At 39.0% G+C, this 16,286-nt stretch overlaps 1 protein-coding gene across 5 annotated transcripts in view; it reads left to right on the top strand.

Moving 5' to 3' along the window:
* The window catches only part of ulk2 (unc-51 like autophagy activating kinase 2), a 122,250-nt gene that overhangs the window by 70,087 nt on the left and 35,877 nt on the right, over positions 1 to 16,286 (top strand). For 3 of the 5 annotated variants that reach the window (XM_072589971.1, XM_072589972.1, XM_072589968.1), the window contains 5 exons: positions 5,911 to 5,961; positions 7,790 to 7,878; positions 10,928 to 11,099; positions 12,043 to 12,103; positions 13,526 to 13,618. In XM_072589971.1, the coding sequence (XP_072446072.1) occupies positions 5,911 to 5,961; positions 7,790 to 7,878; positions 10,928 to 11,099; positions 12,043 to 12,103; positions 13,526 to 13,618 (466 nt within the window). Of the gene's footprint in view, positions 1 to 5,910; positions 5,962 to 7,789; positions 7,879 to 10,927; positions 11,100 to 12,042; positions 12,104 to 13,190; positions 13,230 to 13,525; positions 13,619 to 16,286 lie in introns of all 5 variants that reach the window. The other 2 variants (XM_072589969.1, XM_072589970.1) reach the window with 2 other exon arrangements.

Here is a 16,286-nt window from a genome sequence, read left to right as displayed (position 1 = left end):
TAACCCAAACCCTCCAACCCTGGCAGCATCCTTGTAAATATTTTCTGAACTCTTTGAAGTTTCATTACATCGTTCCTATAGGGGTGAGACCAGAACTGCACACAATATTCCAAACGTGGCCTAACCAATGTCCTGTAAAGCCGCAACCTAGAGTCATAGAGATGTACAGCATGGAAACAGACCCTTCGGTCCAACCCGTCCATGCCGACCAGGTATCCCAACCCAATCTAGTCCCACCGACTAGCACCCGGCCCATATCCCTCCAAACCCTTCCTATTCATATACCCATCCAAATGCCTCATAAATGTTGCAGTTGTACCAGCCTCCACCACATCCTCTGGCAGCTCATTCTATACACATACCACCCTCTGCGTGGAAAAAGTTGCCCTTTAGGTCTCTTTATATCTTTCCCCTCTCACCCTAAACCTATGCCCTCGAGTTCTGGACTCCCCGACCCCAGGGAAAAGACTTTGTCTATTTATCCTATCCATGCCCCTCATAATTTTGTAAACCTCTATAAGGTCACCCCTCAGCCTCCGACGCTCCAGGGAAAATAGCCCCAGCCTGTTCAGCGCCTCCCTGTAGCTCAGATCCCCCAATCCTGGAAACATCCTTGTAAATCTTTTCTGAACCCTTTCATGTTTCACAACATCTTTCCGATAGGAAGGAGACCAGAATTGCACACAATATTCCAACAGTGGCCTAACCAGTGTCCTATCCAGCTGCAACATGATCTCCCAACTCCTGTACTCAATATTCTGACCAATAAGGGAAAGCATACCAAAAGCCTTCTTCACTATCCTATCTACCTGCGACTCCACTTTCAAGGAGCTATGAACCTGCACTCCAAGGTCTCTTTGTTCAGCAACACTCCTTAGGACCTTACCATGAAGTGTATAAGTCCTGCTAAGATTTGCTTTCCCAAAATGCAGCACCTTGCATTTATCTGAAGTAAACTCCATCTGCTACTTCTCAGCCCATTGGCCCATCTGGTCCAGATCCTGTTGTAATCTGAGGTAACCCTCTTCGCTGTCCACTACACCTCCAATTTTGGTGTAATCTGCAAACTTACTAACTGTACCTCACATTCAAATCATTTATGTAAATGACAAAAAATAGAGGGCCCAGCACCGATCCTTGTGGCACTCCACTGGTCACAGGCCTCCAGTCTGAAAAACAACCCTCCTCCACCACCCTCTATCTGCTACCTTTGAGCCAGTTCTGTATCCAAATGGCTAGTTCTCCCTGTATTCCATGAGATCTAACCTTGCTAATCAGTCTCCCATGGGGAACCTTGTCGAACGCCTTACTGAAGTCCATATAGATCACATCTACTGCTTTGCCCTCATCAATCATCTTTGTTGCTTCTTCAAAAAACTCAATCAAGTTTGTGAGACATGATTTCCCACGCACAAAGCCATGTTGACTATCCAGAGTCAGTCCTTGCCTTTCCAAATACATGTACATCCTATCCCTCAGGATTCCCTCTAACAGCTTGCTCACCACCGAGGTCAGGCTCACCGGTCTATAGTTCCCTGGCTTGTCCTTACCACCCTTCTTAAACAGTGGCACCACATTAGCCAACCTCCAGTCTCCTGCACCTCACCTGTGACTATTGATGATACAAATGTCTCAGCAAGAGGCCCAGCAATTACTTCTCTAGCTTCCCACAGAGTTCTCGGGTACACCTGATCAGGTCCTGGAAATTTATCCACCTTGAACCGTTTCAAGACATCCAGCACTATAATCTGGACATTTTGCAAGATGTCACCATCTATTTCCCTACAGTCTATATCTTCCATATCCTTTTCCACAGTAAATACTGGTGCAAAATATTCATTTAGTATCTCCCCCATTTTTTGTGGCTCCACACAAAAGCTGCCTTGCTGATCTTTGAGGGGCCCTATTCTCTCCCTAGTTACCCTTTTGTCCTTAATATATTTGTAAAAACCCTTTGGATTCTCCTTAATTCTATTTACGAATACTATCTCATGTTCCCGTTTTGCCCTCCTGATTTCCCTCTTAAGTATACTCCCACTTTCTTTATACTCTTCTAAGGATTCACTCGATCTATCCTGTCTATACCTGACATATGCTTCCTTCTTTTTCTTAACCAAACCCTCAATTTCTTTAGTCATCCAGCATTCTCTATACCTACCAACCTTCCCTTTCACCCTGACAGGAATATACTTTCTCTGGATTCTTGTTATCTCATTTCTGAAGGCTTCCCATTTTCCAGCTGACCCTTTACCTGTGAACATCTGCTTCCAATCAGCTTTTGAAAGTTATTGGCTAATACTGTCAAAATTGGCCTTTCTCCAATTTAGAACTTCAACTTTTAGATCTGGTCTATCCTTTTTCATCACTATTTTAAAACGAATAGAATTGTGGTCACTGGCCCCAAAGTGCTCCCCCACTGACACCTCAGTCACTTGCCCTGCCCTATTTCCCATGAGTAGGTCAAGTTTTGCACCTTCTTTAGTCGGTACATCCACATACTGAATCAGAAAATTGTTTTGTACACCCTTAAGAAATTCCTCTCCATCTAAACCTTTAACACTATGGCAGTCCCAGTCTATTTTTGGAAAGTTAAAATCCCCTACCATAACTACCCTATTATTCTTACAGATAGCTGAGATCTCCTTGCAAGTTTGTTTCTCAATTTCCCTCTGACTATTAGGGGGGTCTATAATACAATCCCAATAAGGTGGTCATCCCTTTCTTATTTTTCAGTTCCACCCAAATAACTTCCTTGGATGTATTTCCTGGAATATCTTCCCTCAGCACAGCTATAATGCTATTCCTTATCAAAAATGCACTACCCTTCCTCTCTTGCCTCCCTTTCTATCCTTCCTGTAGCATTTGTATCCTGGAACATTAAGCTGCCAGTCCTGCCCATCCCTGAGCCAAGTTTCCGTAATTGCAATGATATTCCAGTCCCCTGTTCATCTGCCTTCCCTGTTAGGCCCCTTGCATTGAAATAATTGCAGTTTAATTTATTAGTCCTACCTTGTCCCTACCTGCCCTGACTGTTTGACTCACTTCTGTTCTCAGCTGTACCCGTCTCAGACCGATCTCTTTCCTCACTATCTCACTGGGTCCCCCCCCCACCCAACCTTACTAGTTTAAATCCTCCTAAGTAGTTCTAGCAAATTTCCCTGCCAGTATATTAGTTCCCTTCCAATTTAGGTGCAATACGTCTTTCTTGTATAGGTCACTTCTATCCCAAAAGAGATTCCAATGATCCAAAAATGTGAATCCTTCTCCCATACACCAGCTCCCCAGCCATGCATTCATCTGCTCTATCCTCCCATTCCTGCCCTCACTAGTTTGTAGCACTGGGAGTAATCGAGATATTACTACCTTTGAGGACCTCCTTTTTGAATTTCTGCCTATCTTCCTTTAGAATCTCAACCTTTTCCCTTCCAGTGTTGTTGGTTCCAATGTGGACAATGACCTCCTACTGGCCCTTCTTCCCCGTGACAACATTCTGCACCCTCTCTGAGACATCCTTGATCCTGCCAGGGAAACAACACACCATCTGCTTTTTCTCTGCTGGCCACAGAAACATCTGTCTGTACCTCTGACTACAGAATCCCCTAACACAATTCATCTCTTGGAAGCCGACGTACCCCTCGTTGCATTAGAGCCAGTCTCAATACCAGAAACTTGGCTGTTCGTGCTACGTTTCCCTGAAAATCCATCACCCCCTACATTTTCCAAAACAGCATACCTGTTTGAAATGGGTATATCCACAAAAGACTCCTGCACTAGCTGCCTTACCTCTCTTACCATTCCTAGAGTTAACCCATCTATATGACTGTAATGACCTCCCAACTCCTATACTCAATACTCTGATTTCACAGCAGCTCCTGTTTTTGGGACCAATACCTCCGCATGCTTCTTTTTCTTTTTGTAAGTTGAACATTTGGCATTGTTTGCTGTGGGATTAGTCACTGAACATATTCACCTGAGGCTTTCACCAAAGAATACAAATTTATTGCATGACAGAAAAAGAAGAGACAAAGCTATAGAGTTTATAAACCTAGTTTTTAACATAAACAACAAAACAAAGTTTCACCCTTTCCCCAGGAACATGTTTTACAGATGGCCAGTGCTAGTGAAGTTTCATTCCAGCTTAGTTCTTTAATTTCCTTAACTGAACCTTTACAGTTTTGAGGGCCTGAATTATTTTTCTGCTCTGATGGCCTAAAAACTACTTTTCAGTTTTTACCGCTTGAAAATTTATACCAACTCTCTCAGCCTGGAGCCTTAACAAAACTAATGTGCCCTTCTGTGCGGGTAAATTGTTCTCCCAAACTGTAAATGTTGTTCTGAATTGAAAAATCCAGTGCTCCTGATCAGTTGTCTCTATTATAAGACTGTGTTCTAAGATTCAGCATTGTAGACACTTGATTGGTTAATATCACATTACTGAGGCTAATCGTTATTAGTTAAACTTACACTCCATCAAGTACTTTGGTGTGATTTGAACTCATATCCGCAGATTATTATCTTGATCCTCTGGTTATGAGTTCAGTAACATTGCCACTGCACCACCATCTTCCTCACCTGATTTATAATGCTGCTGAATGTAATGTTTACATGAAGCTCTTTTTAAGGGAAATTAAAATTGCATTGATTCAATGTCATTTAATCTCAAAGGGTGTTTAAATTTAATCCAGCTCACTGTGTTGGATATGTTAATATATTTTCCTCAGCCACACCCCTTCCCTGCTTATTTTTAAATAGTTCTTTAATCTGTTTCTGTGGCTAATTGCACTGATTGTACCTTTGTATCCTACTCGGTACATAATTTAAGTCACATGTCTTCTTGGAAGTTGTCTTTAGTTCACTGTTCCAAATGACTTTATATCCTCTGAAAATCAATTTACCTTCGTAGAATTGAAACCACACATCTCTTTCAGCTCTACTTTGAAAGTTCAAATTCCCAAATGCTAATGTATTATACACTTGCATTTCTCACTAAACTTTAGAAATGCATATTTATTGTAAAAGAGCATAATTTTCTTCCCACTTCCAGAATTATTTTCACCCCTCAAGGTTTTTAGATTACTTAGTGTGGAAACAGGCCCTTCAGCCAAACAAGTCCACATTGACCCGCCGAAGCACAACCCACCCAGCCCCATTCCCCTACGTTTACCCCTTCACCTAACACTAGTATGGCCAATTCACCTAACTGTGGGACAAAACCGGAGCACCCGGAGGAAACCCACGCAGACACAAGGAGAATGTGCAAACTCCACACAGTCCGTCGCCTGAGGTGGGAATTGAACCTGGGTCTCTGGCGCTGTGAGGCAGCCGTGCTAACCACTGTGCCACTGTGCCACCATGCCACCTACTTGTGGAGAGACCCACCCAGGAATGGCATCATTGCATTTACTGTAATCTGCTTATAGATCCACTTGGGTAATGCAGAGAAGGAGTCCACCCACACAAGTATAATATCGCATTCCTTGAGAAGCTGACTCTGGTTGGCAAAATAATCCCTCAGGAGAATGCTAATGTCTATCAATACTGGAGTGCAAACATAAAGTCATAATTGTGACTGATTTTATTGTTCACATTGATGCTGTACAACAGAAATTAACAGTATACTTTGAACTATGTATTTTAATCCCAAATGACTATTTAGTTTGTCTCCAGACACTAGTTATGTTGTAAACTATTCTGTGCCTATACATTTCTGAACAATGAAGTATTGAATGTGGAGTTTAAAATTCATAGTTTCCGTTGGAAAATAAATATGTTTGCAATATCTGAGACATATGACAGATATTTTTGTGGCTTGTAATACTTGTTCTCTGGAATGTGCGGAATGTTCAGTGGCAGCTCTAAACCACCTGCAGTTTCAACAAATAAAATAAGCTGAACTTTTTGTTTTCTCAGAAACATTCTTTAACCATCCTTTCATGGATCAAACATTGTCAGTCAAAAAATGTAAGTCAATGGTTTTGTTTTTTTTGTTGGCGGTCTTTGCTAAATTGTAGAGAAATCGCTGCAATTACCTTTTCATTTTGTCTTATAAGGCCAACCTTTAATGTCTGTCTTTATAATTTCTACTTTGGCAACACAGGGAGAAACTCTACTTCTATCAGTTTACTGTCTCCTATATGCAGTTAGTAGATTCACCGCCTTGACATAACGACTGTCTACCGGAACAAATGTTTAAACTTAGTTGCATTCTTTCATGGGATGTTGGGCACTGCTGGCAGGCCAGTATTTGTTGTCCATTCTCACTGTTTTTGAAATGAGTGAGTGCCAGAGCTCTTCAGAGGGCAGTCAAGAGTGAGCCACATTTTGGTGGGTCTGGGATCACATACGGACCAAATTTGGCAATTTTTCCTAAAGTATATGAGTGAACCAGATGGGTTTTTACATCAGTCAGTAACCTTTCAAGGCCACCATTACTGAGGCCAATCGTTATTAGTTAAACTTACACTCCATCAACTACGTTGGTGTGATTTGAACCCATATCCGCAGATTATTATCTTGATCCTCTGGTTATGAGTTCAGTAACATTGCCACTGCACTTCCTCACCTGATTATAATGCTGCTGAATGTAATGTTTACATGATGCTCTTCTTAATGGAAATTAAAATTGCATTGATTCAATGTCATTTAATCTCAAAGGGTGTTTAAATTTAATCCAGCTTACTGTGTTGGATATGTTAATATATTTTCCTCAGTCACACCCCTTCCCTGCTTTCTTTAAAATATTTCTTTAATCTGTTTCTGTGGCTAATTGCACTGATTATATCTTTGTACCTCCCATGTTGCATAACTGTCAATCAGGATCCAGTAGCAGTTGTATGAAGGCAGTCAGCTTGTCCTGGTCCTGCCTGGATGATGTTCTGTGAAAGATTTTTATTTGGGGAATATGTAGTTTGGAGGAAAGGGGCAATATATGAAAGTAGATGCAATTTGTATATGCTCATAACAATCCAATTGGTTTTGCAAGTAATTTTTGTTCAGTGGAGTATCTTGAAGTATATTTGTGGCCTTTGCCAGTTTATATACTGGTTTCCTCTTTCCATTACCTGTCGTTGCACATTTCAGTGTTGGCAACAGACATTTTCTTCAAAAGAAAGGTTTTTACTGGCTTAAAATTCAACTTAAGCGAATGGCTTTTAGGCCATTGTATTGGTTGACATTGCAATTTTGACACCTGATATTGTATTGCAGTCAAATTGGTGACTAAAATAAGCATACTCTTTTATCGACTTATAGACCCTAAAGGCAGATAAACAAGTACACTCCTGAGTATCGTTGGAAAATTAAGCAAACCTTTTCAGACTTGATTTCTGCGACTAATATTTCTTTCTTAACTTGTGTTCTTTGTTTAAAATGAAGTGTTAATTAGCTTTCCAATAAAACAAAAGTAATTAATGCTAGTAGATTGGGAGGGACTGAAGCTGGTGGAAGACAGCATTTCCTGGTACAGATCATTTCCATGCCTTAAATAGTACTTTTCTGTTGCAAGCAGAAAATAACAGCCTGTTGTTGTTGTTGTCTCTTGAAGTTTTTATTCAAGCTTCACTCTTCCATTTTGCACAATGGCATCAAAGGAAATGGAAGATGATGTTATGGAAATTGCCCTTGCACTGTTTTCATTCCACCATCTTTTGAGTTGTTTAAATCAGGACATGGTTTAATGAAAGGGACAATGCTTGAAATACAGTTGATCATTTAAATTATGACTTTGCATTAGAATGACTAATAAAATATGATACTCAAATCTAACCAATTGGAATGATTTCTATCACAGCATGCCCTGTGCCTGTACCCACGTGCCCTGGTTCTGTTTCTGGTAGTTCTTGTGGCAGCTCTCCATCTTGTCATTTTGCCTCTCCTCCTGTAAGTAAGCCTATTTCAATGACAAATTATTTATTCCACTGACTAAAATACTGCCATTGAGGTCAACTGATGAATTAACTTGACCAATTTCATTGATAATCATCGCTGAGTGGATAATTTGAAACTGCTGTAAAGACTTCTTGTTTTCATATATTTTATGTTTAATTCAGCAAGACTGATGTTCATTTCAGGTCAAAGGATAGCCATTTAATAGAAAGATTATCAGGAACGTTTGTTGACCTTGACTTGCACAAAAAGATCAAATCCTGCTGCAGAGTTGTTAATGCTTTTAATTTATTAAATTAATACTTCTTAGTACAGAACTTAAATATTGCTAAAAGGAGTCAAACAGTTGAAGCTTTCCTCTTACATTCATCAGAGCGAGGATATAAGAAACTGATTTAAGGGAAAAGAATACACACTATACAGCCTGAGAAGAATGTGCTGATTGACTGGGTCATTGTTGGCGTGGATATTCTGCAGCAGTAGTTAATGTTTTCTTTTTTAAAAGGGTGCAATGTATGTGCAGATTTATTTTGCCTTCATACAAGGGTCCTGTGTATTTACATATGTAGCTTCTACATATTTATCACACTGCGTGCCCAGCTGATGATTGGTTTCTGGTACAATTCTCAGCACAATCTGGATTATTTTAATAAATTATTTCCAATAGTTGAATTACACCTAATGGTGGATATACTTAACCCCTAACATTTACTGCATCATCAAAGCTTGAGACAGCTTGCTTCACCTGTTCTTCAAATGTTTGAGTTAGTTTAACAGGATAGTGCTGTCAAGCCATGAGGTTTTTTTAATGATCGCACAATGAGTAATGTGATATGAATTTGAGTGCCAGTGTGATGCCAGGTATGTAGACTGGCAGACCCATTAAAACAACATGACCCATTAACCATTTGTAGCAAGCAGCATGTTTCTCATGCTCATCCAACCTATGCTTGCAAATACATCCACCATTCAATGTCATTCTGCTATTGGAAATCTTATATGAAATAATCCGGACTTGTAAACAAAAATTGTTGTGGAGTCAGACTTTGCTGCATCCCCATAGCAATGTACTGACCAATCAGACTCCACCGATCTGATTTGAGAATTAAAATGAACAGTGATTTGTTGCTGAGTCTCTTTGGCAATGATGACCAGCCAGTCATCACTCTTTCTGTATTGAATAAAGTGGTGTCTCTTTATTCAAATTGGCCTCTTACATCCTCATTCTGCTGAGTGGAAGCTTCAACTTCCTGGCTCCATTTCACAGTCTTAATTACTTTAGAGAAATTAGCTCAACACTATTTTGATAACACACGTAATTCTGATTCACTCTAACACCAATTCCAGCTAAGTTTGCAATCCTGTATCAAAGCTAGCTGTACATTTAGCCCACATATGCAACCGCAACTTCATTTTTATGTGTTAATGTGGGCAGACTGATCTCTATTTTGTTAGTATTGTTACCAAAAGCACACCTTGTGGTGCATCCGAACTACCATTTTTCTTTCTTCATTGGCAGCCAGTTTGCAGAGTTTTGAACAAAGTTGGAATGATGACATGAAAACAAAGTACTGCAGAAACCCATTTGGGGGGGGGGGGGGGGGGGGTCTGGCAACATCTGTGGAGAAAGAAACAAAATTAATATTTCAACTTTCAAGTCCATGTGACTCTTTGGCTCCAAAGAAGTGTCATATTGGACTCAAATCATTAACTATGTTGCTACCATATCCAGAATGGTTTGTAGCAATGTCTTTTAAACCTTAAGACAGAACTATTTTTGCTTCTGTGCACATTTTCCATGGACAAGCTCAGATTAGTCAGTAGTAATTGCCAACTCCAACTTGATACATCTGGTTCACAGTTCTCCAAGCACTTTGGATTATCTGAAAGGATGCAACTTTTAGTGTTTGTTAGAGCTACCAAATGTGACTAGATAACATAAAAATGGTAAGTGAGCAAAATATATTGATAGTATCTATCCAAATCAGTCACTTGTTGAGTACAGGTGCAATGCCCAAAATCTGGATGCTGAACACTTTTAACAATGTGCTGAACACTTAACAATGTGCTGATTCAGTTGTAGGGTCTGTTGAGGTTCATAGTCTGATATTGATTTCAGGGTATGTAACTGTTTCAGGATATGTTTTCATTTAATGCTTTTATTATTCAGGGTCTTAATTAGCTGCAGTTACTGTACTGGTTGGATATTTCGAACGTACCAGATTTTGGACCTCCACTTGTATTTAGTAAATAATAAGGTGATACCATCTTTTGTCATGGGATGTTTTGGTTTAGTGGCCAATTTAAAGTCCATTCTTCCATCCGAGGTCGGTACACTGTGTAGTGTTGGCTTTTGTGTTAACTCGAGCCGAACTCTTCAGAATAAGCAATCCAAGTGTGAGTGGTCTGACATCCTTTTTTCTGTATTGAAAATGAATTTCAAGAATCCATACAAAAAGACTTGATTTATAAAATGCTTTTCATGAACGCTGGATGTCACAAACTGCTTTAGAACCCATGAGGTATTATGAAGTAATGTTGACATAGGGACAGCTAATTTGCATTTTTCAAGCTCCCCCAAGCAGCAATGTGATGATTTCCAGATAGTCAGTTTTTATTATGATTTTGTTTTGAAGAATAAATCTTGGCCAGGACACCGGGTATAGCTCCCCTGCTGTCTTCAAAATAGTGTAATGCACAGAATCTTTTATATTCACCTGAACAGGCATACTTCAGTGATTATGTATTTTGGTGCCTTAACCAGCCTTTGCTTTCCAGAGATTATTCAATATTTTAGTTGTGCAGGAATTTAAAAAGAATCGCAGAGCAAATTGACCATTCCAATCTTGTCTTGTACACATACACTGTAACAGTTCCCTAAAGCATAAGCCAATCTAAAGCTGTTTTGTGTTCAAGAAGAAATCTGGCAGAATTAACAGGACAAGGTGTAAATTGTAATTTTTTAGTGCAGCTCCACAACTATAGAGACAGAACGTGATGTGTTCTGATATAGTTAGAATAATGCAACCTCTTTTGTTTTCAGTCGTTACCAGATATGCAACGTATACAGGAAGATGCTCTGTCTTCTCCTCCTTTGGGTCCGCCTAATTATCTGCAGGTTTCCAAAGACTCTGCCAGCAGTGGCAGTAAGAACTCTTCATGTGACACAGATGACTTTGTTCTTGTTCCACATAGCATCTCCTCAGATCAGTCATGTAAGCAACCACTCTTTACTTTTGATGATTTCTTTTGTCTTACCAATCTCAAATATTGACTTTAGTCATTGTAGCAAGGATTTGGGAGCAGATTAACTCTGTTGTTGCAACATTGGCTATTAGGTCCTCAAAATTGATTAGTAGAGGTTCGGCTACTGTCTGATTTCTGCAGCCATTTTTACCCATTGCCAAGTTTGGGATCATAGCATATTGTTGCATGAGTAAAAGTGTGTAATTGAGGTGCCCAAAATTGAACAATGTTTCAAGCCCCAAAATGGAATAACTTTGCCTCAGTGACATGGAAAAATGTTTGCCAAAAAATATGAAGTTTAAAAAATTCAGTGTAATCATTGTTTGTGTTTAGTTTTTGGTGTGATTTTGTAACTTCCTTTCAAATTTCATATAAATCCTATTCAAGACTTATTCAAAAAGTGGCACCTCCAGCAGCACAGTACTCCATTACACTACACAAACATCTCTGGAGTAAGTCTTTAAAATGTAAAAGAGGTACAAAGGTGCCCATTAGCCCAAGGTTGACACTGAAGTAAGCAGATAATGCTAAACTATATGGGCTGAATTGGCTCAATTCGTGTTTTTCCGAATGATTTGGAAATGCAACATTTGTACTTTGGATTTGAAGCTGACATTTTTATTTATTAATTAAATAGCTAATTTAGTTATGACTTAATTATATTTGCATAATCCAGCAAAACACCTTGCTCTGTTTTAACTCAGCTGGTGTAGAATCAGTGTACGATCAGACATTATCTGAGGTAATCTTTAAACTATTAGTTTTGTTTTAGAAATATTTGACCCCTTTTAAAGTTACCTCACTGATTTTAATCAACGTATAAACATTTGCCTATCTTTAACCATTGTATTCACCTTGTAAAGGTATCTGACAAAGTTTATGGTTCTAAGTCTGTTCTGAAACTTTATACAGATGACATGCCACTGGGGACACTTGGCAGGCGAGCTTCCAGTGAATTTCTGATGTGTGGAGGGTATGTACAAGTCAACTAAAATTTAATTTGTATTAGCTTAATAATGATAGAGAGGTGATTTGAAATTGTATTACATGTACTGGAGATCATGATGCTTTCCTTTTTAGAAAAAAAGCTGCAGTAAAGCCAGTTCCAGTGGATTAAATTTGTTAGTGGATTTAGGATTCGTGGAGGCACAAATTCAAAATTCACCACCTAAGAAAAACTCCAAATGAGAATTTGTTCCCTTTCCCCATTCTCAGAATAGTAGAAACGTGAATCCCAGAGAAGGTTGCTGATTTCGACTCCCCTTCAAAAGGAGCTGGATCTAATTTACTAAGGATTGGGGATTCAGAGGAGAAAAAGAAAAGTGAGCATAGAAATGACAAGTACATCATTAATACCCTTTCTCTCTCTGCTGTTTTTCAAGAAAAATGGCAGTCTCTTTGCAAAGTATGGTTTAATCTCTTTAAATAAAGCTCATGAAAATGCAGAAAAGAATTTCCTCATTAATATTTCCACAGTAATTTTGAGGCTTTTGTGCTCCTTTCAAAGGATTAACTGAGAGATTGGGTAGTGGAGGGAGAATTGAGTTCACAAAACCATACATGGATGGATGGGTTAGGCCAAAAGTTTTCTTCACTTCAGACATGGTATATTTTATTATTTAATCTAATCTCAATATATCTTTGAATGAAAGCTTGTATGAAACTCCTTGAGATCCATTGACCACTTGCAGTAATATTAATTCAAAAAGTATTTAGTTGATGAAATATTGTCAGACATACACGCAAGCTTCATTAAGTCTGTTTGTCTTTTTGTGGAATGCAGGATATGCAACTTTAAACAATCTAGTGCCCGTTGCTCTGTAACAAGCATAGGTCCATTGCTTTGCACAATGTCTTGTTATGTTTGCATGTGTAAACTGTGAATATATGTAAACCTATTCTTCACTTGAGCAAAGTACGAAAATGTATGCTAAATTTGTGAAAATGAAATGTGCATCTCAGTGCAACAAATGATCGATTTAAAAATTCTTTCCGCTCTTTAGGTATCAGTTACTGAACTATACCTTTTTGTAACTATATTTTAATTTTTATAATTACAGAGATGAAAACACCAATCTAAATCCAAGTGTGGCGATTAGGTAAAGTAGAGGTATATTAGCTTACCAAAAATTCAGGCTTTCATTTTCTATCAACTTTGCTCCTGTGAAGGATATATAACTCTGGCAAAAGAAAACCCAACTTTTTTATACCATTTATTCTGTAGAAACTTCTGAGAGTAAATACATGTCAGATATTTAATCTTAGCCAGTCAGAAGAAGACTTTGTTGAGGTCTGAGCCTTGAGGTTGAAATACTCAAGTTCACAGGACAGGTCTTACATTCAAATTTAAAATTAAATCAGCATCTCCGACTTGCTTCCTCCTCCAATGTATCAGGCAGTCACCTTTAACATCTTCTGGGGGCTCAGCTGCTCTACAAAGACCTTCCTCCGCCTCATCCAGGTCAAGCTCTTCTAGCTCAGCCAACAGGTAGGACCTTCATGTCGAGTTTATAAAGGAATAAGCTTCGGGAGGGTTAGCAGGAGAGTTTCTACTTTGGATGCAGTTGAGGAAAGATCAGAGTGGTGCTGGAAATGTACAGCAGGTCAGGCAGCATCCGAGGAGCAGGAATATTGATGTTTCAGGCAGGAGCCCTTCATCAGGAATTCCTGCCCGAAGCGTCGATTTTCCTGCTCCTCGGCTGCTGCCTGACCTGCTGTGCATTTCCAGCACCACTCTAATCTCCAGCATCTGCAGTCCTCACTTTTGCCTATGCAATTGAGAAATTAAAACCAAAATACACTTGAAGTTGTGCTGTTTAAGTTATGCTTCAACATTCCATTTAAATTTATTTCCATAAGCATGAATGTTAACTCTTCCATGATGATGTATCTGGAGTAGTGTGTACAGGACTAGTTATTGTACTTACAAAAGGATGTTACATCATTGCAAGCAGTTCAGGGAAGGTTTATGAAACTAACATCTGGAATGAGCAGATTGCCTAATGAGGAAAGGCTAGACAGGCCAAGCCTGTATCCTTTGGAGTTTAGAAGAGTCAGAGGTGATTTAATTGAAACATATAGGATTCTGAGGACAGTTGACCATGTGAATGTCGAAAGGATGTTTCCTCTTGTGGGCAAACTTCGAACGAGGGATCATGGTTTAAAAATAAGGTGTCACCATTTAAGACAGAAATAAGGAAACAATTTTTCTCTGAGGGCTGAGTCTTTGGAATTCCCCTCCTCAAAAGACTGTGAATGCAGAATTTTTAAATGTTGTTAATGAAGTAGTAGATAGATTCTTGATGATCAAGTGGATGAAAGATTTATTGGGGTTATACAGGAATGTAGAGTTGAGGTAAAACTCAGATCAGCCATGATTTCATTAAATGGTAGAACAGGCTAAAAGGGCCAAGTGGCCAATTCATGTTCATATGTTTGTTGTGCTATCCAACAACATAATTGAATCGTTACTTTTTTCTATTTTAAAAGTCTTTGCATTATTGTATTAACTTAAACCATTATTAATATAGCTGGTAATATATTATCATCAAAATTAACATTTCTCAAAACTTGCAAACTTTTGAAATAAGGATACCTACTCCTTCATCTGTGAGTAACCCAATTTTACATACTGAAAACCTATTCTTAAAAATATATGTAGAATTGGGTATAGAAGAATTTGTAAAATCTGTTCCCAAGACAATGTGTCCAATTTGAAGAGCTTTTTGACCCTGCAAAGTGTAGCCACTATCTGGAACTGGGACTTGATTATAGTAAGTTGACTCTTGGACCAGTATAAAAAGGTGGTGGAAAACATGAGTTGAAGTACTTTTAGGCATCATTCACCTATGTTTTAAATTCAGCAGTCTTGGTGGTGGTTCAGTTGAGTGCAAAAGAAGTGGACCTCTTCCCTGCCCCAGTGTTCAATTGAAATACTCAAGTTGACAGGACAAGTCTTGCATTCAAAATTAAAAATTAAATCAGCATCTTTGACTTTCTTCCTCTCAGATGTATCAGGCAGTCACCTTCAGGCAGTCATCTGAGACAAGTCTGAGACGTGTAAGAAATTAAATTGAATATGCAATTTGTTTAAGGCCGTTGATGCACAGGATATATGGTACTTGAAAGTTGTGATTATGAATTAAACAGGCTGTTAGTTTTTCAGTTCAGTACACTTGAGATATTCAGTGGGGGAAATTAAAATTGTTTTTCTGAAAAAGGAACGGGAAACTTCTAGCAGAAGAATAAGTATTTACAACATTCCATGAGAAGCTGCAAATCCGAATGCAAGATTAATTGGAGTTATTATTGACCAGGAATTGGACCAGATCACGCATACAAATGCTATGACTATAAGAGCATGTCAGATGCTGGTAATTCTGAAGCATGTAACTTACCTCCTGACTCCCCATAACCTCTGTCATCTACAAGGCTACAGTGGAGAGTCCGCTTGCCCGGATGACTGCAGCTCTGACAGAAGCCCAACACAATCAATGAGCATCTCCTCTACCTGCTTATCCCTCGAACAGGCACACACAGTGGCAGCAGTGAGTATGATATGCAAGGTGCACTGCAAAAGCTCATCATGGTTCCATTGACAGCACCTTCCAAACCTGTAATTTCTGCCACCTAAAAGCACAAGCTCAGCAGGTGCATAGCAACACGAGCACCTGAAAGTTCCTGTCTAAACCATCCTGATATGGAAATACATCACTGTTTTTGTACTATCATTAGTCAACACTGTGAGAGGGATGCGCAAAGCCTGCTTTAGATAGTTTGTGGGAGTTCAAAGAGGTGGCTCCGCACCATCATCAACAATGGCACAATTAGGGATAGGCAATAATGTTGGCTTTACCAGTGATGTCCATATGCCACAAGCTAGTTTTAAAAGTACCCTTCATGTAACATAACTAAGTTAACATTCCTGTTGAAAGTCATTTTTATTAAATTTGCTAAATACCATTTAATACATAAGAATTAATGAATGAAAGATGGGTTAGTGCAATACAATTGAATGATCATGCCATATGTGAATCATTGTATGGATTATCTCTATGCTGTGGAGGACATCAGAGTCTATTGGCATTTTTTTTAATATTGATTCAGGTTTTCAAAAAAACGTAACAATGTATATATATCCCAATTCCCCTCCCTGT

The sequence above is a fragment of the Chiloscyllium punctatum genome, chromosome 19 (assembly GCF_047496795.1).
Source record: "Chiloscyllium punctatum isolate Juve2018m chromosome 19, sChiPun1.3, whole genome shotgun sequence".
NCBI lineage: Eukaryota > Metazoa > Chordata > Chondrichthyes > Orectolobiformes > Hemiscylliidae > Chiloscyllium > Chiloscyllium punctatum.
Note: the sequence above shows the minus strand (reverse complement) of the source record. Positions and strands in the feature narration are given on the sequence as shown.